The 27,866-nt window shown below is 42.8% G+C and overlaps 1 protein-coding gene across 2 annotated transcripts in view; it reads right to left on the bottom strand.

The window, feature by feature from the left end:
• Positions 1-6,812: 6,812 nt before the first annotated feature.
• The window catches only part of PLK4 (polo like kinase 4), a 229,842-nt gene continuing 208,788 nt past the window's right edge, over positions 6,813-27,866 (bottom strand). Inside the window, exons 16-18 of one of the 2 annotated variants that reach the window (XM_068112343.2) lie at positions 25,823-25,948; positions 20,393-20,499; positions 6,813-9,401 (exon numbers count right to left, since the gene is read on the bottom strand). In XM_068112343.2, the coding sequence (XP_067968444.2) occupies positions 9,311-9,401; positions 20,393-20,499; positions 25,823-25,948 (324 nt within the window). In that variant the 3' untranslated portion in view covers positions 6,813-9,310. The remainder of the gene's footprint in view (positions 9,402-20,392; positions 20,500-25,822; positions 25,949-27,866) is intronic. The other variant, XM_078774357.1, reaches the window with a different exon arrangement.

Genomic DNA, 27,866 nt, shown 5'->3' with positions numbered 1-27,866 from the left:
TTTTTAAATCGGCCCTTAAGTAACTTATGAGGGGTCAAATAAGGGTTTTTCATGATTCTGAGTTGATTGTTAACATTTATATTTCACCACAGACACTCCTTTGTGGAAAAATAATTTCTAAATATATCTCATTTTCTACTTTGCAGGACATGGAGTCTAGCAATATGGATGAAGACGTTACTCCACCTGTGCTCAATTGCTTCATCTGTGCACGCTCGGATACACCAGCTGAAAGGCTCATACAGGCAACTCCAAAGGGATACTCAACTTTATTGAAACAAGCAGAAACTGTCGAAAATGTTACTGTTGTGGAACGTATGAAGGAGGCTCAAAAGGAAGGAAAACTGAGATACCACCAGAAGTGTAAAAATGATCTGTACAACAATTTTGTTGCAACCACCAAGAAGTCAGCTCAAGCATCAAAGGCAGAGAAAGAGTCATCAAAGTTGAAGAGAAGACGCACTACTTGTGAGTTCAGTTCATCAACTGGCTGCAGTTCTAGAAGATCACAGTCAGTTGACCTCCTGTATAAGGATGTATGCATTCTTTGCAACCAACCAGCCCAGCTCTACAAAAATAATCCAGCACAAGCTAGAAAGAAATACAGAGTGCCAGATAATTTGACTGCAGATACACTGAAGGCAAGCTTGCTGAAGACAGCACGGAGTCGCGGGGATGACTGGGGCACTGAAGTCACTGGACGCCTGGAAGGGATCAACGACTTGGTAGCAGAAGAAACACTGTACCATTTGCGATGCAAACTTATGTTTGCGAGAGGTGACAGTTTGTCCAAGACTGATGAGGAAGGAAAAAGGAAGAGAGGACAGAGGAGTATTGATGAGGAGCGAGAGGCAGTTTTTATTGAATTCTGCGAATGGTTAGACTCAGAATTAGAGCATGGGGTAATGAACATGGACCAAGTCCATGAAAAGCTGCAGGAGTTTGATCAGTCACCAGAGAAGAGCCTTTCTTATTCAAAGCATTGGCTAAAGATAAAACTTCTAGAGAAATACGAAGACACCTTGTATTTCACAACACAGGAAAGAAGCGCAGATGTACTCTGTCTCAAAGATGGCACCGACAATATTCTGCGAGTGCATCATGCTAATCTTGACCATGGAGATGAGAAGACTCAGATCATAAAGACGGCACTCAAGTTCATATCCGATGATATTGCCTTGATTGATTTAGGTCCAAAGTCATACCCCACCACACACAGTATGACTGACATCGATAGTCAGCTGACACTTGTTCCTGCAAGCATTCAGATGTTCTTGAGACCAATTGTCAAGACAGACGAAAGAGTTGCCGTTTGGGGGCAGAATTTTATTAAGGCCTGTCGACCTCGGTCTGGAGTATTGCCACACCAAATGGGGCTTGCCATACAACTTGATCATAGATTTGGGTCAAAATGGATGCTCAACAAGTTCCACCGGCTGGGATACACTGAGTCTTACACGGAGACACAAAACTACAAATACTGCTTCCTTAATAGTAGGAGTGGAGATGATGTTCCAGATACTTCTGGCACTCTTGACACCATTGTGGAGGAAACCGATGAACAGATCAATGATGAGGTTGCGGTTGATGCTGCGCTTGAGGATCAATCAGTGATGACAGCCAAAGTGCCAGCCAGTGAAAGTGAATTGTCAAGTAATGATCAGGTGGTCTTTATGGAGGTTGGGGAAACAAACAATGCAGTCACTCAGTTTGTTGGAGACAATATAGATTTAAACATTGTCTCTATTCACGGAAACACTCCCTTTCACTCAATGGGTTGGATCGAAGTCACCTCTCCGGCACCACCTTTGCCAGATCCAGACAACAGCAGCTTTCCCCCGGGTGATCAACAATCAACTCAGAATCATGAAAAACCCTTATTTGACCCCTCATAAGTTACTTAAGGGCCGATTTAAAAAAATAATAATTCTCGAAAATAATTTTTCGGTACCCGAATTCAACAGCTTTTTTTCTGGGTTTCCCACGGGAGTTGACCTTCAACATTTTAACACATGTTATTATACACCTTTACAAACATATTGGTGAAGAAATTTTTTGGTAACAATTTAGTTAACAGATTTGTGAAATATCTCATAAAATGCCCTTACTACTTGAGAAGACTCTGGTTTACCCAACACACGATAGCCAAATATACCCCTAAATAGTGTGAGTACCAAAGTACCAAACCAAAGATAGTTAATATCACGTTCCGTACCAAAGATACTTAATATCACGTTCATTTTGTTGAAAGCATCATCCATTAGTAGCATCGTGAGTTGACCTAATAACTTCCACCATGCTTTACGGATGACGTCAACGCGCATTTATCCACTTAAATGTCAAATGGTAGATTTTAAAATCTTTTTGTTATGTATTACCATTCAAGGGTTTTGGGATTATTGTGATGTCGATGTCAGTGATGAATATGCTCATAAATGACCGAGAGAATGGACCCGGGGCTTACACGGCAAGTGATATATGAGGCCGACGTGTATTTTGCATTTCTTCAAGGAGGAATTTGAAAATAGAAAATAATTGTTTCATGAGATTCACCTTTTCTGCTGCAAATGCGCTCATTGAACCGAGAATGTGAACTTGAACCTTCGACACTTCGCACGTCATTTTTATATACGAGTAAACAAACATACGGGGGACGTGGGGTGGACACAGACTTTTATTCTTATGGTGTCGCCGGAGCCATTTTGTTTTTGGGTTGTCTGTCCGGTTGCATGATAGTTATTTGTTACCGCGATAAAACTTGAGAATGGCTGAAGGGATTTAAAATCAAATTTAGATCAAGTATGTACTATGATGGAAAGATGAACCGATCAGATTTTGGGGTCAAGAGGTCAAAGGTCAGAGGTCATGATAGGTAAAAATCCTGTTACTACAAAAACTTGAGAACGGTTGAAGGGAACTAGGTCAAACTTGGTACAAGTCTGTGTAATGATGTAAAGACAAACAGATTAGATTATGGGGTCCACGAGGTCAAAGGTCAGAGGTCTCGTTAGGTACAAAATGTGATACTTGAGAACAGCTGAAGGGATTTCAATCAAACTTGGGACATGTGTAATGGGGGCCGAAGCATATCGGTCAACGTCACGACGTCGAAGAGTGCCATTCTTGTTCATACAAATCGAGGCTCATTGACGAGCAAAATGACAGTAAGCCACAGACAAGAGAGATCGGTTACACAATGAGTGTATGGTAGAAAGGAAAGGGGGCCCAAGATTGGTGGGATGGTAAGCAAGAGTGGGATAGTAGAGATTGGTATGGAAGAGGGAATGAGGTAACAGTGTAAAAGCACTCTTGAAAGACTGGAGAGAGGGAACGAGACAACAGACACAGAGGTGGCTCCACAGATGAGAGGAGACATGAATACATGGAGTCGAGTGTTTAAGAGTTAGATCTTGAGACAATGGCATAAATACCAACTTTCCCTTTCACAGACAGGTCAGTGGTCTCTCTGTCTTCTACGCCTCCTTTCTGGTCTTGCACCATCTGCCCTTTCCGTGCCTTGTCCCCTCCTTTCCCACCTGTGGAACCCACTTCCACACTCTCTTCAATCTCATTCTTCCATCCTGGTCTTCAAGACAGCTGTTCACCACCATCTCAAATCACCCTCCTCTCCCCTCCCCCCCAATCGAAAACCAAGATATTTTCGACCCCCATTAACTCCACCCCTTTTCAAATCTCTAGCTTTGCCTTCCTTGGACTTTGCTTCTGTACCCATATTGTCCACGTCTTGCATTCTCCCCTGCCCATAATCGTTAGCTGCATACTTTGTTTGTCCGTCTCCATCAAAGTTGTCCCTCATCCCGGCTGTTGGGGTTTCCTCCATATTTGTTGTTCCTTTTGTTATGTTGCATCCTGATCTGTTATTTGTTCTTGCTCTTCCACATTCCTTGAAAAAGACGAATAAACCACAGCAATGCGACTGTGTCGCCAATATGCCTCCACAAAGCCCCACAATGGGTAGATGCCCTCGTTCACTGTCCTAAAAATAAACAAGTTTGATTTAAATCCCTTCAGCTGTTTTCAAGTCTAACCTTTTCACCAGCCATGATAGGTTTCATATCAATCGGTGAAGCGGTTTCAGAGAAGGGATTTTTGAAAATATCGGCTTCCAAGCTAATATGGCTGCCACACCACGTGACATATTACCCTAAAAAAATGTACACTCTGCATATATATGGGTAGAGGATCATGTTTGTGAAGTTGTGTTGATCAGATAAGGTTCGTTTTTCTATCCATGATGGCTGCCAAACCACATAACCTACGCTGTAATCATTTTCAATCTATATGCAACAATGATGTTAGATGATATATGTAAAATTTCGCATCAATAGTGTAAGCGGTTTCAGCGATATTATTATTTAATATTTACCTTCAATCCAATATTGCTGCCACACCATGTGACCAGTGATGTTTTCGTGATCATATTTTAATCGCCATGCCTAGTCAATGACACACGTAAAGTTTCAAGTCAATCGATTTGGTGGCTTGGGAGAAGTTTTTTTTTAGGTTTTGGGTTAAATCCAATATGGCTACAAAACCATGTGACCTATGATGTCATAAATTTAATATTTCAATACAAATGGGTCATAGATCATGTTCATGCAATTTCAGATTTTTAGGAAAAGGAATTAGATTATAACATTTTTGGCTGGTATACCACTTCACCAATGTCATCATCATTATCATGCTTTTGTTCCCGATTGGGAGTAATTGACAATGTGCCAAGTTTCAAATTTTTCCATTCAGCGGTTTCTGGGAAATAATTTTTATTGTTATTTGTGTTTATTCCAAAATGGCTGCCATACCACCTGACCTATGACATCACAATTGTGATAAAAACATTCTGCATGCGTGTCACTCCTACCGTGAAAGTTTCGTCTCAATCGGACATGTGGTTGCTGAGAAAAACGAGATTTAGGCTGTACAGACGGACGGAAGGGCAGACGGACAACCCAAAAACACAATGCCTCTGGCCACCTTGGGAGGCGGAGGCACTTGCTGCATGCTAAGATCACTGAGATTTAGAATATTGGCCTTTTTAGGAAAGACTGTGAAGATTTTAAACTTTTTCCTGAGCAGACTGCTTAATTTAGAAGTAAAGGTAGGGAAGGGGAATGTGTCCAACATCACACTTACCTGCAGTCAAAAAAACAAGAGGTTTGACCGCAGGTAAGCTTGATGTTTGGCCATGTCTCATCGAAGGACTGATGCACACTGGCTGCTGGCTACACAGGGAGACATTAGGTTCCCATCAGTTGCATTTGTCTTCCAAGTGGAAGATGCAACCTGTTTTTTTGTGATTGCCTAGCCACAGGCCTCATTGTAACAGAGCATAAAACAATTATGTTGAATTGGACATTCACTAGATGAATAAGTGGAAATAAAGAAATATTTTAAAGGAATTACATGAACTGTTGATGTTGGCAGTTGATGGGGCAATGGACTATTCATTGAGGGCGACAGCAGATTTCCACTCTGCCTTGTTGAAATGCTATCCATACACGTTGGTGCCTCGGTTGTTCTCCGTGGGCGCAAAGGAGACAAAAACTTTAAGGGCGTCAACAGAAGTTACCAAAAAGATAAGTAAAGACTGGATGGGAAATTTGACATGACGAAAGTGAACAAATAATTTGGACAGATCTGAGCAGAAGTGACTGATTAATGGCAGCTGTTTCACAAGAGGCCTTGGCTACAATACTGTAAGAGTAGTTTGAGGACTGAATCAGTCACCTTCATGGTGGTTATTGAAGTCTCCACTGGGTTAAAAGAAAAGTGAGGTGGGAGAACAACAGAGAATATATATATATATATATATATATATATATATATATATATATATATATATATATATATATATATATATATATATATATATATATATATATATATATATATATATATATTTGTGAGGATATACTACATTACCACCACCAAGACATGAGCTAAGTCTGTCAAAGCATAGGAAGGAGTAACAAGAGAGGGAGACAGATGAGTTGGGAACGTTTTGGGTGAGAAAGAAAGCCTTCAGATAGATCATATCAGGAGAGGCAGAGAGAGGTGACATGGACAGAGAGTTCTGAAAGGTTTGTCTAAACCTCTCTGGCATTAAATAAGAGAGGAATGAGAGAGAGGAAGGATCAAGATCTATGCGGTTTAAAACCTGTTGGAAATCGAGCTGTGTATTGGTTTGAACAAATCTTGCTTCGATACAAATTTGAGTATTTGGTTTTTATGTTTAACTTGCTTGAATATTTCAACCATAACTGGTTGGTGTTGTTTCTACAACTAAAATGAGAGATTTTCTATAAGCGGTGGGCCTGCGATGTTTACTTTTTGTTCACCTTTGCAGGCTGGCAGGATGGCCTCGGAGGTACGCACACCCAGCTATAACCTGTCATCTTGGTGTTTCACAGAGGATGATTCGTCAATGTGTGTGCCGTCTCTCGGATGGACGTTAAAGTGGGCTTCCCACCTGCCGGCATTAGCTGGTGGAAGTTAAAGATACCACGGTATCCTTCGTGAAGAGTAGGTGAGCTATCGCCAGCACCATGAACAAATGACAAATTCCTTCCCCGACTTCCTGTGCCGGGGTGGCAACCTGTTCAGGATTGCAACCCGAGCCACATCAACTGATTTGGCAGCACAGACGCTCTGTATAGAGCATGCTTTATGATCTGATCACTTCTGCAAAAAGCTGGACATTAGGACCGTTACGGCTAGTGGATAGCCCTCGAGAACATGACATGTGTGCATAGGTAGTATAAATGAGCCACTCCATTTCAAAGACACTATACTTGGCAAAAATGAAAAAAATATATTATGTCTGACATGAAAAAAAAATACAAAATTTACATGAATATACAAGCCAGTTAGGAGAACAAAATGTAACAAAAGCCAGTTCAAGATGACATCACCATATCCTCAGGACCCGACAATCGATGACCCTGAGGTCAGCAATATGTGGGTTGGTACATCCAGTCAGTGATACAAACTCAACCACACATGGTATTCACTCAAGGGGCAAAATCCTTAATCTATCCCGATAAGGCATATTATGTATATCTATGATCATACGTCTGCCTTATTTCAATAAAAATGCTGATTTGTACATGACATTTCATTTGCATAAGCATGTTTAATTGCAAAACAATAATTCTTCCAGACTGTCCAAAGCAAATGAAAGTGGATATATCGCTTCGATATTTAATGTTTTCTAGTTACAAAACTTTTTCCCCCAAATAAACAAATCTTGCAACCAGCTGCAGTCAAAAAAATAAATAATAAAAAATTATAATCCTCAGCTTTCAAATTAACCGTTCTTTGCATTTTTAGAAAAATATTATATCAATGTTATAAGGTGAATAAAAGGAAGGATGTCAGGATGCTGCATCATGACTTGGGTCAATTTGGAGTCACCAGTCCAAAAGGGGATGGTAAACCTGACAATATAAAGTGATCATGTAATTATAACCAGAAATACTCGATACAAAAAAAAAAACAGCCAAGTAACGCAGCAAGTTTTCCCTATTATCGGGAGTTGGCACCACCTACAAAGCACAAAAAACTGGAAGGCATTCCAACACTCCCAGCTCAGCTCTCTCCACTCATCACATGCCTGACACATTTCCCAATCATCCTGACATCCTTCCTTTTATTCACCTTTCAACATTGATATAATATTTTTCGAAAATTTTTGAAAAATATTTTCCCCCATTTTCAAAAAACGTCCCACCTTCCTTTATCTTGCATCACCTCCTTTCTTAATTATCCCAATAAATGTCACAGCCAGCAACATAAAGCTCACCTGGATAACACACTTTGGTCAATCGCCGTAATTTGTTGGTAAACTTGCCAATTTACAAAGGTTACCAAAATGATTCGTACACATACAAATGACATCACCTGAAACATCAAATGCTGTAATAACAAATCACTCTACCCTTTGAAAAAGTCACCGATGCTCTTGAGGGAAACCATCTACGTATGTGTGACTTGGACAAAGGAAGGGAGATAAATTGAGAAAACAATATCAAGAAATTAAAAGGAAAAGAGTAAAAGGGATGATATAGACTTCGGGGAGGTATAAAAAGGGGAAACAATGCATGGGAAATGAGCATAAGTGGAGGAAATTGAACAGACTGGAAGGTGATGAAGGGAATAGGAACAAAAATGTCACCACTGTGTACATAATATATGCATATGGCCCCTTGCAGTTTCACTGGTCACAAAATTGATGAATGAATAACATCACATCTGTTCCTGCAGAATGACACAAATAAATCTCCAAAATGAATATCTTTTAAATGGTAGCACCAAAGACATTTTATTGTGCTTTAAACGTTCTCCATTAAATCCTTTCTCCCCACTTATGTATGACATTTAATACACAGAATTGAAACAAACATGTACAGTTCAGACCCTTTAAAAAACGACTGGTCTTTGAGACACATTTGGATAAAGCAACAGCAAAAAAAAAAGAAAATAAAAATAAATAAGCAATTGGATAATGTTGAGAATTATTTTTCATTTTCCTTTTGAAAATGTATTCTTAAAGGTCGTTTGCTTTAAAGGGAATCCACCGTGGATTTTAAAAAAGTGCAAATAAAACATGGAATGAGTTTAAGTGCAAAAACAGAGACAACAACTGCAGAACACTTAATGGGCATCGGTTTGAAACCCGGTCTAATCCGAAAGGCATGGCGAGTCAGCACTTGCCCAAATCTCCATGACAGCTGCAAATCGTGAAGCAGTTCGAGTTCAAAATCCTCACGATCCATCATTAGATTCTGAATTCAAGAATTGGCAATCTACAGATAAGTGCTCATGATGCATGTTGTTTTACATGAGAATCAAATGGGGGCAAACTCCAGATTTTAGCCTTGGCTCCATACAACGGCACTCGTCAGCAAGATGGGACTGTGGCTCGAGTAGAATGCAGGCCATTCCAAGTTGGAACGCTAGCTCTGCATTAAAAATAAAATACTCCGGAACCAAAAGGTCTAGGTTCAGTATAAAAGTAGAGCTCCTGTATCAGGCAAAGAGGTACCACTTGAAACTCAATTCTGCTTCTCACTATGGCAAGGTGGCTTGTACAAGCCAGGAACTACTGCAGATAATAGGTTCCTTCTATTTTATGGCTCCTTGCACTCAAACCTTAGAACCACCTGGTGCTGGAAGACCTAACCAGCCATTCGGCAGGCCTTTTGCTTTGGAGATGTTAGATATTTCCTCTACATCTCACTTTTCAAATTCCACCTGTCAATAACAGGGCTTAGCTTTATGATAGACTTGTTCAATGAGCAGACATCAGCTGTTCCGTGAAGGATGGCAACAGCTTTAGTTTCTCTTTCACAGCTGGGGGAAGAGGCTCCTGCAGACTGAACCTGCAAAGCAAAAGCAAATTGAAAAGTGAACACATTTATGGCTCAACAACATTACAACGAAAACAAATTCATAACGGCAGGGAGCAGGTCATTAAAATACAATAATATGGCATTACATAGAAAGATTCATCGTTAAGTTGGGTGCAAGTTATTTTCTGAATACAAATTCAAGGCTCACGGAAAAGCTAGAGCACAGAATAAACCAGAACATAACAGAACAAAAATAACAGTGGAAAGGGGGAAAACAAACCAACAGCAGGGTAGAATGACACAACACAGGGACACTTGGAAGAAGAATGGTCATGGGGAGGAATGAGATAAAGGGAAAGGAGGCGTACACAGGGAACGAACAAGCTGGATAAAGGTTGAAACAGCAAGAAGAGGAATAATGTGGTCAAAACAACCAGAGTTCGTTACCATGCTTGTGAAAGTTAGTTTTTCAAAGCAATCTTATGGATTTCGACCCAAGGAACACAAATCTGAAGGTGCCACAAAAACCTGACCCCATATAAGGTCAGTTTTGGTGACCTTGAAAGGTCATTAGAGGTCAAACAGAGCAAAAAACTTATATCAATAATGGATAGCCATACACAGGTAATATTAGTGTCAAATGAACGCTCTCAAAAACAAAACTCTTATTCTGGGATGTAAATTGATAGGGTCAATAATGTGACCTCTAGAGGTCAATAAAGGTCATTTTGATGAAATTGAAAAGTAGACCCCAAAAGGATGATACAACGATGAGCATGCATGGTGTAAAATGAAAGCTCTTATCAAAACAAAACACTTTCACTCCGGAGTACAGTCGGACCCCGACGTTCACCGTCTGAACATTGACAGGTTCCGCATATTCGCAGTGGATAAATTGCGACCACCTTCTTACTACATTCACGGCCCTGTATCCCATGTATTTGTGGTTTTTCGCGGGTACAATTTTTTTCCCCAGAGCCGTGAGCATAACAGTTCTAAAACGTATCTTCCATCAGCCACGCACAAGCCAGCTGGACGTAAGCAAAAAAATATCTTCCATGAGCCATGAGCATGACTTGCTTCTACATTCGCTGCCGAGTACGCACTTTGCATTTTCACAGCTTTTCACAGCCACATACATTTTTTTAAGCTGCATGGCACGTCCCACCATTTGCCCTATAAACATAACTTCAGAGCATGTCCCACCGTTCGCACTATAAGCATAGCATTGCGGCATGTCCCACTAGCTATGTAACACGTCTTCCCCGCAAGTTACTGTATAGCTGCTATTAGCAGCTGCTCCACACGGCATCATCCGAGATGTTACACAATGAAAATGCTTCACCGCATCTACCACTTCCTGCATAAGATGTTATGCCTTGCGAATTACACAATGAAAACGCTTCAACGCATCTACTACCTGCTGCTGAACACCCCCCACAAACAATGGGCAGACTACTCACCCCTCCCGCAGATAACCACAATGCCCACATGGCTACTTATGTCCACCGTGTCATGTGTCTCAATCATTCTTCTTGTTCCGTTACTTTGACCTGTGTTTTTGCCTCTCGCTCTGCTCATCGTTCGTCATGGCTCCCAAGTGAAAGACCAGTGCCGGAGATGCGTTGACTGCCAAGAGGCAGAAGAAAGTGATGAGACTGAGCCAGAAAGTGGAGCTGCTGTACCGGCTTTCGAGAGCAGAGAGTGCGGCCTCTGTGGGTAGGCATTACGGTGTGAACGTAATCTATCATTCACTACATACAGAAGAATGAGAAGGACCGAGACAGTGTTGCGGCGAGCGCTGTACCAAGCACCAAGGCGGTCGCCCAGGTCCGGGACGTCCACATAGAAAGGCTCTCAGCGTATGGATAGAGGACAAAGCAGAGATGAGCATGCCCTTGAGGGGACCTCTGATTCGTGCAAAGGCAAAACTTGTTTACGAGCATCTGGCTGGCACGAGCACAGGTGGGTTCAATCAACAGTTCCTCCTCTGTTACATCAGCTGTGGAAAAAATTCGATTGGTACTGGATTTATCTTCCGAAAAAGCACGTCCTCACATGCTGTTAAACAGTTGGGATGATATTGGATATCTAAAGAAACAACATCGCCTTGCTCCAAAAGGCCGATCAAGCGGTCATTCTAGTGCGTGTGCCATTCATTTCACTTTGGTATTAAGTTTCTCACACTTATGTAGATCCTTTGTTAGTTCATCCTGGCAGAAGACGCACTTCACTTATTCGAAGACAGGGGTTCCACTGCGAGTTGACTTGCGCTTCCTCCTCTTTTTCTTTGAATCTTCAGCTCATTAGAGCATATAGGAGGAAAACAACTTTGTGCAGGATTGATGCGAGGCTGCTCCCATCTCCTTCCATACTGCATGATTTGCATTGTCCACATCAAATGCAATTTAGACATGGAATCCAACTCTGAATTGCCATGCCTGATCCAAAACATCTTTGTACAGTTTCATGCCCTGAATGTTTACTGGAGAGGGGACAGTTCAGTTTCTACTCAATATCCTTATGACAAATGACACACAGCGTCCAGTCCTTAATTGTGACGTGCTGATGATGGGACATCTATGCTCGGTTAGGCCAGCTGTTTTCCAATACTGGCTGTGCCAACACTTGGAAGTACATAAATATAAACACAATTTCATCCAATGTCCTGAACTACGTACATCGTTAAGGGACACGGGGTGTCCTGACAATGTGTACGATAAGCGTACTTGAGGAATGGGTGGGGACTGACTAAAACGATGTAGGAGAAGGTGGTGCATAATGGGATACTTAACCTTGATAACCCACTTAACAATGATCAACCATGGAAGCCATTATCAAATCAAAATTGAAAGAAAATAACAAATTGGGATGGAAAACATATATGCAATGATTAATCACTCAAAAATGGAGACAGGTTCCTCCAAGATCCTCACAAGTAATAAACAATGCACTTGCAAGAAATTTAAATTTATATTCAAGAATGAAAAATACCTACAGTCCTGTGAAAAAGTAAGTACACCCCATGTAAAGTTTTGACTTTTTCAACATATTTCAACATACAGCTATTTGATCTTCATTTCAACAACATTGATAGATAAAGGTGATATAATATAACAAATATCATGAAACATTTACATTTTGTAGTCTATTGTATAATTTAAATAAACATAAATGCAAATTTCACATGTGGAAAAAGTAAGTACACCCTTGGCTCTAATAGGTGCTATTGCCCCCTTTGGCAGAAACAACCTCAAGTAGGCGTTTGTTATAACTGTCTACCAGTCTCTGACATCGACTGGGAGAAATTTTTGCCCACTCCTCCATGCAGAATTCTTTCAGCTGTGCGATGTTTGAGAGGTTTCTTGCATGCACAGCTCGTTTCAAAAGCCCCCAGAACATCTCGATGGGATTTAGATCCGGGCTTTGACTTGGCCATTCCAGAACCCTCCATTTCTTTCTTTTCAGCCATCCCTTGGTGGATTTACTGGTATGTTTAGGGTCATTGTCATGTTGCAAGGTCCACCTTCGGTTGAGCTTCAACTTTCCGACAGATGGCCTCACATTATCCTCAAGCACCCTCTGGTACAATGAAGAATTCATAGTGGATTATATGATGGTGAGCTGCCCAGGCCCTGATGCAGCAAAGCTGCCCCAAACCATAATATTTCCACCACCATGCTTTACAGTTGGTATCAGGTTCTTGTGGTCAAATGCTGTCTTTGGTTTTCGCCAAACATGTCTTCTGGTACTGTGGCCAAATAGCTCTACCTTTGACTCATCCGTCCAAAGCACATTGTTCCAGAAGTGCTGGTCTTTGCCAAGGTGTTCATTGGCAAACTTTAGTCTTGCCCTGATGTTATTTCTGGACAGCAAAGGTTTCCTCCTGGCACACCTCCCATGTAGATCAAATTTGTGTAGACCCTTTCTAATGGTAGACTCGTGCACTTTGACATCAACAGTGGCAAGAGCTACCTGGAGGTCCCGTGATGACATTCTAGGGTTCTTAGAGACATATTTCAGCATCTTGCAGGCTGCTCTCGGGCTGAACTTGCTGGGGTGGCCTGGCCTGAACAAGTTGGCAGTTGTTTGGAATCTTCTCCACTTGTAGATGATCTTCCGGACAGTCGAATGATCGATTTCAAATTGCTTGGAGATCTTTTTACATCCCTTCACAGACTCGTAGGCATCTATAACCTTCTTTCTGAAGGCCTCAGGGAGATCTTTTGATCTAGGCATGGTGACGCTACACACTTCAACAACAAAGAGCAAACCAAACTAAATGTCTGAGGTTTAAATAAGGCAGGTTCCTCAAAGATCCTCTCTAACGATGTTCTAATCATTTGCACCTGAGCTGGTGCACCTGATTCTAATTTTAGGTATTTGAAGTAGTGATAACTGTAGGGGTGCACTTACTTTTTCCACATGCGAAATTTGCATTTATGTTTATTTAAATTATACAATGGACTACAAAATGTAAATGTTTCATGATATTTGTTATATTATATCACCTTTATCTATCAATATTGTTGAAATGAAGATCAAATAGCTGTATGTTGAAATATGTTGAAAACGTCAAAACTTTACATGGGGTGTACTTACTTTTTCACGTGACTCAATAAGTACATCGCCATCTCTTTGTCTTGTGTTATGTTAGATTTGTACGTGGGCCATTAAAAATGTTATCCGAACAAGATATTCAAAATGTCCAAGACAAATGGGTTGGTCTGTTACGTTTTCCGTGTTAACCCATGGTTCATGATGCAGGTATACAAAAACAACAACAGGCATTTCAAGGCCATTTTCCCTGCAAGAGCGGGGGTTAGCCTTGCAGTCCCCATGACAATCTTCTCCATTTTGCCCTATTTTCTGCATCTCCCCTTGTTAACCCCCTTGGCCCGCATTTCTTCTTCGACCATCTTCAGCCAAGTCTTTCTCGGTCTTCCCCGTCCTCTACTTCCTTCTACATTCATTTCCATCACTCTTCTCAACGAGTCACTTTCATCCTTCCTCAACACATGACCAAACCATCTCAACTTGTTTCTCTTCACAGCATCCATCACAGGCTCTATTCCGATCATCTTTCGCAATTCATCATTTGTCTTCCTCTCTCTCAATGATACTCCACACATCCACCGAACCATTCGCATTCCCACACTTTCCAGCCTTCGTTGCTGCTCTACGTTCATTACCCATGTCTCGCTCCCATAAATCATAACACTTCTCACACATGCAGCATACACCTTTCCCTTCAGCTTCAACGACACTCCCCTCCTCGTCAGCACGCCACTCAGTTCCCAAAACTTCTTCCATGCACATCTCACTCCAGCAACCGTTGCCGAGTCTGATCCACCTTCTCCATTCAGCATGTCTCCGAGGTAACAAAATGTTTTCACACCTTCCAGCTTCACGCCGTCTCCAAGACCCAACTCAACTTTTCCTCCATCTGCAGCTCCCTCTCTGCACACCTTACATTTGAATGTAGCTGCCACACTGGTTAATGACCCTCTCAAACCACTACATTTTTGATGAACCCACTCAGAGCACATTGTACATTGAATGAAATTCACTCCGACACACTTCCTGCACACAGCACAAGGCCACTTCCCAGTTCTTTCCACCTCGCCACATGCTTTACCACTTGCCATCACCTTCGTTTTTCCCATATTCACCTTCAGACTTCAGATCATGATTTAGGTTGTACGTGGGCCAGGCAAAAAACAGGCAAAAATCACGTGTTTCGTGCCATTATCTACAAACGTCCCTGTATTGATGTAAAACAACACTGATGTCGACTCGTTTTAGCCTGCATGCAATTTCTGCACAAGTGACACCAAAAGCCTTAACCTCTGTAAAATACTGCTCATCGAACATACACACAAACGCACACGTGGCCATGAACACAAGTGAACACACACACACACACACACACACACACACACATGCGAACACACACACACACACACTCGCATGCGAACACACACACACACGAACACACACAAGCGAACACGCACACACACACTCAAGCGAACACACACACACACACACTCAAGCGACCACACACACACAAGCAAACACGCACACGCACACACACAAGCAAACACACACACACACAAGTGAACACACACACACACACACACACAGACACCCTCGTGCGTGAACACACACACACACACACACACACACACACACAAGCGAACACACACACACACACAAGCGAACACACACACACACACACACACACACACACACACACACAAGCCAAAAAAAAAACAACCCCAAAAACATATATTTTTCCTTTCTCCACGTGTGCTGTTGTCTCATCCTGTACTTCTGTCCAGGTGTGCTGTTCGCCCCGCCCCCATTATCTCCTTGCCATCCACCTTTTGCTCTGTTCACGTGACTCGTGGTGGCCCCTCAGGCCCTCCCCCCCCCCCCCCGGAATTTTGTGCATTTAAGATTGTTCACGGTTCTGTTTAAATATTATTTAAATATGTTTAAACTTTCCCCTTCAGTGTTTTATTCAGTGGTATATTACAACACGCTGTTTTTCTTCATATTTAAAAGGCTTCTTTCAATTTCCTCTCCAACTCATTCCACTTCAAAAAAAACAAATTCAATCCCTTATTAACTCTAAATCACTGCATGCTCTAAATTCACATTCTTTCCATCCTTCCTCCATCGTTCTTAATCGGTTGCTAACTTGAAAATCACAATAAACCCAATTTGTGATCAATGTTCGTCTTTCATTAATCATCCACTTTCTAAACTCCCCTCTTGCCCCTCCCCTCCAAATCCCCCCCCTTGCCCCTACTCTCCCAAACTCCCCCCTTGCCCCTCCACTCCTAAACTCCCCCCTCCCCTCCTAAACTCCCCCCTCCCCTCCTAAACTCCCCCCTCACTCCTCCCCTTCAAAACTCCCCCCCCAACCCCTCAAATCTCCTCCCATACCATTCCTCTCCAATTCTCCCTCCCCCCTCCTCCTCCTCCTCAAAGCTGCCTCCTCCCCACTTCGTCTCCCTTCTATCTCATACCTCCACCTCCCCCAACCTTCTACTTTCCTCTGCCCCCCCTCAAACAACCCCTCACTGTGCCTCATCCCTTCACCATCAAACCTTTCGTTCTCCTCATCCTTCCTTTTCTTGTAACTCTTCTGTAATCTCTGACACACTATCAACTGCTCTCCCTACCTCCCCCTCTCATCCTTCATCTTACCCGACATCTCCCCTCCCCTGTCCTGTACCCGATGCTCCCCCTCTCTCTTCATTAACGGTATGGACCTCAAACATCCGGGGCCTTCGCTCAAACCTGACTGATCTCTCCATACAGGTTGCTTCTGACAATCCAGACTTGATCTGCTTAACAGAAACTTTCCTCCTTCAAGATGTCTCCGATTCCTTAATATCTCTTCCTGGTTACTCCCTCCTCCGGTATGATAGACCTGAGCCTCGTCCTGGTGGTGGGGTAGCTATCCTTATCAAAAACTCTCTTCCTCACTCTCCTTGCACTGCTCTCTCTCCACCTCACCCCCAGGAGTACCTCTGGCTACGGCTTCCTCTCCGCTCCCACCTTTTGTTCATATGTGTTCTGTACCGTCCTCCAAACAGTGATGACTCCATTTACATTTCACTGTCTGACAACATGGACCAACAACTATCCACTCATCCCAACTCTCTTCCTCATATGTGGTGACTTCAACTGTCATCATGCCAGCTGGCTGGGTGTGGGTTCGTCTCTCACCAGTCATGGCACCTCAGCAAAGGACTTCTGCGACTCACTGGGATTGACACAATCTGTCAATTTCCCGACCCGGATCTAAGCCAATGGTGTATCTTCTCTTCTAGACTTGATGATGACAAACTTCCCTGCTAATGTCTGCTGCTCTTCTTCTGCCCCAAATCGGTTCTTCTGATCATGTGCTTGTTAAAGTGGACATCTCTCTGGCCATTCTCAGAGAGCCTCCTCAGCGTCGCCGAGTCTGGCATTTCACTCAGGCCGACTGGCACGGTCTTCAAGCAGCCATCAATCTTCTGGACTGGTCTCCCATCTCCACTGCCTCTGACATCAATTCTTCCTGGGAATTCTTCCAAAGCAAACTGGTCTCTCTCATGCACAGATTTATCCCATCTCGTCTTCAGTTGTCTTACCCTTCCTCCCGTCCATGGTACACTGAATCTTGTGGTGAGGCAGTTGCCCTGAAACAACTTGCCTTTTCCTCTTGGAAGGCTAATCCAACTGAAGGCAATCTCAGTTCCTTCCACCAAGCTCGGAACAAGTGTGTGTCTACCCTCAGGAGTGCCAGGAAGCACTATCTCTCCACACTCAAGAATGAACTCTCAAACCTGTCTCCTTCCTCCAAATCCTGGTGGCGTCTGGTCAAATCCGTTTCTGGTGTTTGTTCCCCCTCCATCCCCTCCCTTACCTCAAATGGCTACACAGTTGACACCGCACGAGACAAAGCCGAAGGCCTCAACTCTGTGTTTGCCTCAAAATCTTGTGTCCCAAACCCATCTCTCTCTGTTCCCACCTTACCCAGTCGAACCCAACTACTCCTGGACTCTGTGTCCTTCTCTCCTGACAAGGTGGAGGAGTTTTTGTCAAACCTCGACTCTGATTCTGCAACTGGACCAGACGGCATCAGCCCACGGGTCCTAAAATCCTGCTCTGCCGCTCTATCTCACCCTCTCTCTGTTCTTTTCATCCTCTCTTTTGCTCAAGGTCATCTGCCAGCATCCTGGAAATCAGCAAACATTACCGCTTTACACAAAAAGGTGCAAAAACAGATCCTTGCAACTACAGACCAATCAGCCTGCTCCCAATTATCAGCAAAGTCATGGAATCCATCATTGCTTCGGATATCAAATCCTTCCTCTTCTCCAATGGCTTGATCTCCGATCATCAATTTGGATTCAGACCAGGTCATTCTACTCTGGACATGCTGCTTCTGCTGTCTCAAAAATGGATGGAGGTCCTCAATGCCAAACAGGAAATCAGAGCCGTCTCCCTTGACATATAATGTGCCTTCGATACGGTCTGGCACCCAGCTCTGCTCACCAAACTCTCCTCCTATGGTATCCATGGAAATCTCCATGCATGGCTTGTGGACTTCCTCTCTGCTCGTAGACAACGTGTGGCCCTGAATGGATTTCTCTCATCTCCCCTTCCTGTTCAGGCTGGAGTTCCCCAAGGCAGTGTTCTGGGCCCTGTGCTTTTTCTGGTCTTTATCAATGATCTCTCCGACTCTCTGGAAAATCCTCTCTATCTCTTTGCTGATGACTCCACTCTCTGCCGCTCCATTCCTCTTCCCTCAGATCGGCAGTCTGCAGCCTCCTCACTCTCTGAAGACCTGGACAAAATCACAGACTGGTCAAACAAGTGGAACATGTCTTTCAATCCTGACAAATCTCACACTCTTACTATGTCTCTCCGAAAAGATCGACTGGACAACCCTCCCATCCACTTTCTCAACAATCCTCTCCAAGAAGTTCTGTCGCTCAAGCTTTTGGGTCTCACTATCTGCCATGATCTTTCTTGGGAAAACCACATTTCCAAGCTGGCATCCAAAGCCAGTCGCCGACTGGGCATCCTCCGTCGTGCGAAGTACTTCTTCGGCACACCTGAGCTCCTCACCACATACAAGGCTTTCATCCGCAGCTCAATGGAATACTGTTCTCCCCTATGGGCCGGTGCTCCTGCCTCACACCTAGCTCGGCTTCACGCTGTTGAAACCAAAGCTTTCAGAATCATTGGAATCTCCCGTGATGAAGCTATCTCTGAGGGCCTTTCACTCACTCACCGCAGACAGGTAGGTGATCTTTCTGTCTTCTACCGACTCCTCTCCCGCCTTGCTCCCCCAGCTCTCTCTGTGCTTTGTCCCCCAAATATTCCTGCAGGTCGCACAAGATCTGCCAGCAACCCTCTGATGGTTAAACTGCCGAAATCTCGGCTCTCTGCTCACCTTCACTCTTTCATTCCTCTTTTCTCCCGCCTCTGGAACAAACTCCCACACTCCCTTCAATCACACTCCTCCCTCCAGGTCTTTAAAACAGCTGTTCACCACCATCTCTTATCTTTCCCCATCCAAAACCTTGATCTTTTCTACCCCCACTAATTCACCCCAGATCCACCTTGTTTGAAATTCCAACTTCTTTCCTGGAAGTCCCGGCAGTGTCCATATGTTTTATACCTCTCCCACCCCCCCTTCCCACGCCCCCCCCCAAAACCCTCTCCCTCCCACAGATCTCTCGATGTCCCTGCTCTCAGATGTTGTGCTTGTGTTCCTCCCCCTCTTGCCCCATCTTGCCTACCGCTCCCCATGTTATATGTTTTATGTGTCGGTACGAGCCTCGATCTTGTATACAAGAAAAAAAAAAAAGCGAACACACACACACACAAACACAGAACCACAAACACACACACAAACACATACACACAAGCAGACACACACACACACACACACAGACAGAAAGACAGACACAGACACCCTCGCACGTGAACACACACACACACACACACACACACACACACACACGAACACACACACACACACACAAGTGAACACACACACACACAAGCAGACACACACACAAACACACACACACAAACACACACAAGCGGACACACACACAAGCCGACACACACACAAGCCGACACACACACAAGCCGACACACACACAAGCCGACACACACACGAGCCGTCACACACACGAGCCGACACACACACACACACACGCAAACACACATACAAACACACACACAAGCAAACACACATACACACACACACAAGTGAATACACACACACACACACACACACACACACACACACACACACACGCTTAATTTAATACATTTTCTTATTGATCGTATACATTTAATACATTTTGAAAAATAGAAAAAGCAATGGAATTTCATGGACCAGCTTGATTAACTCGGTCTGATAACATTTGGAAAACCTCTCTTTTGTGCGGCAACTACAGATGGTCACTTGATTAATTATCTCTGGTTAATACACTCAAACGCACCTGCAGGTACGACCTTCCAATGTGGTAAAAGTGAAGGCTGAAAGTGAGGGGTTAAGCTGAAGCTGAGAGCCATCGTTGAACTGCACCCAGACCTCTCCAGATACGAGCTGAGAAAGCATACAGAGATATTAACAAACGACAAAGACATTAATTTCCATGAACATTATCAAAATGCCTTGCACGATTAAAAAAAAAATACAAGGAAGAATAGATGCAGGAAAGTCGATTCTGCTTATCTGGCATTCACAGAATCTTCCCCACAGTGATAAAGCACAATACACATAACATAACATGAATGTGACAAGATGTGGAGAACGAGACAGTCAAAAGGCAATACTGAAGAAGCAGACAAAGCATTAAGAATTGTGCACTATATACAGTCACGTGAAAAAGTAAGTACACCCCATGTAAAGTTTTGACTTTTTCAACATATTTCAACATACAGCTATTTGATCTTCATTTCAACAATATTGATAGATAAAGGTGATATAATATAACAAATATCATGAAACATTTACATTTTGTAGTCCATTGTATAATTTAAGTAAACATAAATGGAAATTTCGCATGTGGAAAAAGTAAGTACACCCCGACATTTATCACTACTTCAAATACCTAAAATTAGAATCAGGTGCACCAACTCAGGTGCAAATGATTAGAACATCGTTAAAGAGGATCTTGGAGGAACCTGTCTCATTTAAACCTCAGATATTTAGTTTGGTTTGCTCTTTGTTGTTGAAGTGTGTCGCGTCACCTCCTCCCACACTGCCTTCAATCCCACTCCTCCCTCCAGGTCTTTAAAACAGCTGTTCACCACCATCTCTTATCTTTCCCCATCCAAGTGGGCCTCAGAGAGATCAAAAGAGCTCTCTGAGGCCTTCAGAAAGAAGGTTATAGATGCCTACGAGTCTGGGAAGGGATTTAAAAAGATCTCCAAACAATTATTTGAAATCAACCATTCGACTGTCCGGAACATCATCTACAAGTGGAGAAGATTTCAAACAACTGCCAACTTGTTCAGGCCAGGCCGCCCCAGCAAGTTCAACCCGAGAGCAGACCGCAAGATGCTGAAAGAAGTCTCTAAGAACCCCAGAATGTCATCACGGGACCTACAGGTAGCTCTTGCCACTGTTGATGTCAAAGTGCATGAGTCTACCATTAGAAAGAGGCTGCACAAATTTGATCTACATGGGAGGTGTGCCAGGAGGCAACCTTTGCTGTCCAGAAAGAACATCAAGGCAAGACTAAAGTTTACCAATGAACACCGAGGCAAAGACCAGCACTTCTGGAACAATGTGCTCTGGACAGATGAGTCAAAGGTAGAGCTATTTGGCCACAGTACCAGAAGACATGTTTGGCAAAAACCAAAGACAGCATTTGACCACAAGAACCTGATACCAACTGTAAAGCATGGTGGTGGAAATATTATGGTTTGGGGCAGCTTTGCTGCATCAGGGCCTGGGCAGCTCACCATCATAAAATCCACTATGAATTCTTCATTGTACCAGAGGGTGCTTGAGGATAATGTGAGGCGATCTGTCGGAAAGTTGAAGCTTAACCGAAGGTGGACCTTGCAACATGACAATGACCCTAAACAAACCAGTAAATCCACCAAGGAATGGCTGAAAAGAAAGAAATGGAGGGTTCTGGAATGGCCAAGTCAAAGCCCGGATCTAAATCCCATCGAGCTGTTGTGGGGGGATTTGAAACGAGCTGTGCATGCAAGAAACCCCTCAAACATCGCACAGATGAAAGAATTCTGCATGGAGGAGTGGGCAAAAATTTCTCCCAGTCGATGTCAGAGACTGGTAGACAGTTATGAGAAACGCCTACTTGAGGTTGTTTCTGCCAAAGGGGGCAATACCACCTATTAGAGCCAAGGGTGTACTTACTTTTTCCACATGCGAAATTTCCATTTATGTTTACTTAAATTATACAATGGACTACAAAATGTAAATGTTTCATGATATTTGTTATATTATATCACCTTTATCTATCAATATTGTTGAAATGAAGATCAAATAGCTGTATGTTGAAATATGTTGAAAAAGTCAAAACTTTACATGGGGCGTACTTACTTTTTCACGTGACTGTATGTACAACACAACACTACAAATATAAATCCAGCCATTAATAAAAATAACTAGAATGAAGTTGATGACGCGGCATCGCAAATCCCCATGCTTGGCTAAAACAAAGTTGAAAGTTGGTAAAAGTTCCCCCAGGAATGACCCAATATTAAATTTTGAGTTAAATAAAAAATCCCGTTTTGACCCGTGACCTTAAGTCCCCATCCACTCGGGCATGAACTGCGGGTAAAATCCAAAAATATCGTTACATATTTAATACGTCTCCCAATGTTGATTGCAGATACTAAACTTTCATTTTTAAATGTTTTAAAATGTACCCTGAATTGCAATATTGAGTGCCTGACCTTTTAAGCCTGCCTCAGTGGACGGAGCCAAAATGACACTGCTCTTACACCTTCTTGCCATGTGGTGATCAAAACTACCAAGTTTGGTAAATTTCTGCATAACGTTTTAGGAGATAGCGTGACGGACATAAGGAGGACAGACAGACACAGCTGATTACAATATCCCCTCGTTTTTTTTTTTGTTTGTTTGTTTTTCAAACAGCATGGGGATAATAATCAATTATTATTGTGGCGTGGGGATAATAATCAAAATCCATTTGGGGTGGCCTGTCACCCCAAAATGTCACCTGTCACCCCAAAACAAAAATATTTTTAAGATATCTAAGTTCCCAAAACCTGTGGAAAATAAGCTTGAATTTTCAGAAAAGTGAAACAGAAATTGAGCATTCAAGATAAGCTGTTCTTTTTGCATATTCTGCCAATCACTTTAGCAGCAGTTATAATGAAGATACCTTCATGAAATTTGGTACACAGATAGTAAGGTGTGACAATTTTTTTAAATTTCATCGAGAAAAGGGGTTCATCATTTCTGCTAATTTTTGTTGCAGTCAAGACACTGACAAATTGGGATGTGGATTGTTTGGCTCAGTTCTTTGCAATTTGTTTAAACTTACCCTTTTTTTCTACAAGAGCAATGCTCATGGAAGAGCAAGGTTAAATTGACATTGGTGTAGCGAGGCAACAATTAGGAATAACCGGCAAGTGAATAACAAACAGGAAAGGGAGAGTGAGAGAAGGAGAAACCACCATAATCAGAAAGTATGAGGGTTAGAGAAGCACAGGTTAACAGAGGTCATAAAGATCATGTGTCAGGATGCCGGTTGACAAACAAAATATTGAAAACAATACTCAGGTTTTTAAAATTACTAATCCATTTTGAAAGATCATTAGTCATTGATATTTTAATTGGTGCAGGTGAAATAAATGACAGGTTTGTGTGTATTAGAATCATGAACCAATCCTAATTTAGCTAATTGGCAGGACGAATTTACTTTTAATGCTCGTCATAACATGAATGATATTACATTCAACTCCATTCCATCTCGAAGAATGAAGATCAAAGCAGCTTACAACTCATTTCGTGGTCACAGATCACATATACATCATCCTGCTTCATCACGAGGCCAAACGATCATGGTACATTAATTATTTTTTTAAATTGCTTTGTATCCAATTCTCTTTAAACTGATCTATTGTCCCTATCCTTCTTCCTCCTCCTCCTTTTCCTCTTCCTCCTTCCCCTCCTCCACCTTCACCTCCTCTTCCACCTCATCCTCCTCTTTCTGTATCCTGTTCCCTCACTGTGAGCAATGTTGCCATCTAACACCTAGCTCTTCCATGAGCCTAGTCTTTGTATGCAAAACAATTACATCACACATTACGTGGTGATCACAGCATGACTCGGAAAGTCTATTCAATTCAGCGGAATTATTTATCAGAGCTTCCCAGTCACACTACAGTAGAGCGCAGTGATGTGAAGGTACAAAATGAAATGGATCACAAGGTCGGTCACAAAAGGGATCAAATGCATTGTTTTTGAAAATGAATTTTAAAAAGGCATCAGTAATAAAATAAAAAAATCACCGAGACTGTTTCTCTCGAGCTGATAAAAGCCCTAGAATTTTGTGCCAGTCATTCTCAAATGCAAGCTTTCAGTTTTTTGGGGAATATTATATTGAATTTTTTTTTTGAGGATAACATCTCTTTTTGATTGAAAAACATCCCGAGCGTCAAGTTTAGTGAGCATGTCCACCAATTTGGGCCATAATCTATCAGAGAACTCAACGGAACTTGCTCCCAGCATTGCGCTGCAAAATATGTCCATGCATCAACTTTGCTTCCACACACTCAAAATGTCCACTACAATTATAAATATCCTTTTTGGTGAGTGCTCCTTATTACTACAGCACTCAAAATAAAAAAACGCAGAACTGCACTCTTCGACATCAACCGATATGCCTCATATGCCTCATCAATAAACTCCCTCACTCTCTTCAATCCCATTCCTCCCTCCAGGTCTTAAAAACAGCGGTTCACCACCATCTATTACCTTCCCCCATACAAAACCTTGATATTTTCTACCCCTGCTAATCCACCCCAAATATACCTCCTTAAATTCAGTTTTCTTTCCTGAAAGTCCATGCCGTGTCCATCTTGTTTATCCCGTGTAATCCACCCCAGCCCTCTCTCTTCCACAGATCTCCTAATGTCCCTGTTCCCTACTGTTGTTGTGCTTCTCTCTTTGCTTGTCTTTTTTCTGTCTCTCTGCTTGTCTCTGTTCTGTCTCTCTGCTCGTCTCTGTCTCTCTGCTCGTCTCTGTCTCTCTGCTCGGCTCTGTCTCTCTGCTCGGCTCTGTCTCTCTGCTCGGTTCTGTCTCTCTGCTCGGCTCTGTCTCTCTCTGCTTATCTCTGCTCTCTACTTGTCTCTCTGTCTCTATCTGTCTCTCTCCCTTCCTTGTTGTATGTGTTAGCTCTTACACTAACCCAGACTCAGTGTACAAAAAAAAATCCCATCACTGGTTCACAAATTAGCGGTTACAGAATTTTTTACAGAACGGGACCTCTGACCTCTTGAACCCATAATCGAATCCATTTATCTTTACATAATTATATATACTTGTAGCAAGTTTGACTTAGTTGCCTTGATAACGAAAACCTATCACAGACAGGACAGCTGGACAGACAACCTGAAAACATAATGCCTCTGGCGTCTTAGTCAGCAACGGCATAAAAACGTCTACACTTGCTTTCCCATTATCATCATCTTGCTGTTCCTGTTGAACCAATTATACTTTAACCATGCCAAACACTTCACTGCAAGGTGTAATAAAATGAACTTCCACATGACAAATACTTTCACTCGATCTCCCACGCAATTTATTTGTTCGCAAACAACAGCAATTTCATGCCTTCTACCGAAGTTCCTGCATCAGATCTGCTTAACATCAAGCCTTCAAGTTCCAGGCCTATACATTATAGCATATTTAATCAGAGTACCTGAGAAGCCCATCCCATGTTGGGTTTGAAGACAGACCGGATAATCTGACCATGAGGCACTCCCGTAGTTGGCAAACTCCTGCCATCCATCGCTGTGGAAATTGAGGTCGCTTTGTAAGAAGTAACCTGCAAGGATATTCAATACAGTGAAAAGCCACAACAGGTGAAGTACATAAAACAAAGTATTTGGTACAGGTAAAAAAACCAATCACTACACCAACTAAACCAGCACTCAGAGTGCAAAGTCTCACCTTATGCTTTCATTCTGGACAAAAATACCACAGTTAAATGAACACGTTACTAATATGGCCCACTGCTATTATGGCCGATGCACCCGTATCATCCATGCACCCGATTATGTCACATAGGTAGGTTATTGGCATGGGTTATGAAGGTCATAAGTTTAACTTTTACTCATCATGTCACAGATCAGATATATGAAGTTTCTGATTTTTTGGATTCAAACAATTACGGCTGGAATACCACTTCACCGATTACATGATCGTTATCACTCTATATATCCAAAGGGGAGTTGATGATACACTACATGGCCAAAAGTATGCGGACACCCCTTCTAATTAGTGGATTCGGCTGTTTCAGCCACACCCATTGCTGACAGGTATATATAATCAAGCACACAGCCATGTAATCTCCATAGACAAACATTTGTCGTAGAATGGGCCGTACTGAAGAGCTCAGTGACTTTCAACATGGCACCGTCATAGGATGCCACATATCCAACAAGTCAGTTCGTCAAATTTCTGCCCTGCTAGAGCTGCCCCTGTAAGTGCTGTTATTGTGAAGTGGAAACGTCGAGGAGCAACAACAGCTCAGCCGCGAAGTAGGAGGCCACATAATATTGCAGAACAGGACCGCTGAGTGCTGAAGCGCATAAAAATCGTCTGTCCTCAGTTGCAACACTCACTACCGAGTTCCAAACTGCCTCTGGAAGCAACGTAAGCACAACAACTGTTCGTCGGGAGCTTAATGAAATGGGTTTCCATGTCTGAACATCCGCACACAAGCCTAAGATCACCATGCACAATGCGAGGCGTCAGCTGGAGTAGTGTATAGTTCGCTGCCATTGGACTCTGGAGCAGTGGAAATGTGTTCTCTGGAGTGATGAATCACACTTCACCATCTGGCAGTCTGACGGACGAATCTGGGTTTGGCAGATGCCAGGAGAACGCTACCTGCCCCAATGCATAGTGCCCACTGTAAAGTTTGGTGGAGGAGGAATAATGGTCTGGGGCTGTTTTTCATGGTTCAGCCTAGGCCCCTTCGTTCCAGTGAAGGAAAATCTTAAGGCCACAGCATACAATGACATTCTAGACAATTATATGCTTCCAACTTTGTGGCAACAGTTTGGGGATGGCCCTTTCCTGTTTCAGCATGGCAATGCCCCCGTGCACAAAGCGAAGTCCATACAAAAATGGTTTGTCGAGATCGGTGTGGAAGAACTTGACTGGCCTGCACAGAGCCCTGACCTCAACCCCATCGAACACCTTTGGGATGAATTGGAACGCAGACTGCGAGCCAGGCTTAATCGCCCAACATCAGTGCCCGACCTCACTAATGCTCTTGTGCCTGAATGGAAGCAAATCCCCACAGCAATGTTCCAACATCTAGTGGAAAGCCTTCCCAGAAGAGTGGAGGCTGTTATAGCAGCAAAGGGGGACCAACTCCATATTAATGCCCACGATTTTAGAATAAGATGTTCGACGAGCACATACGGGTGTGATGTTCGGGTGTCCACATACTTTTGGCCATGTAGTGTATATGCCAATTTTAAATTATTTTCGTTGAGCAGTTTTGGAAAAAAATATTCTCCATGGGGAGTCGCTCCTATGTTTAAAGATTCGCATTGATCGGACAAGTGGTTGAACAGAATATAGGCACAGGTAGATAGACAGAAATACACACACACACACACAGACACACACACACAAGGGCAATGCAATAGTCTCGCATCCCGAGAATGATGATAAAATTAGCAGCAAAACTGAGAAACGCAGCACCAAATATTGTTGTTATATTCCATGTC

This window comes from Myxine glutinosa, chromosome 1 (assembly GCF_964187855.1).
Source record: "Myxine glutinosa chromosome 1, kmMyxGlut1.1, whole genome shotgun sequence".
NCBI lineage: Eukaryota > Metazoa > Chordata > Myxini > Myxiniformes > Myxinidae > Myxine > Myxine glutinosa.
Note: the sequence above shows the minus strand (reverse complement) of the source record. Positions and strands in the feature narration are given on the sequence as shown.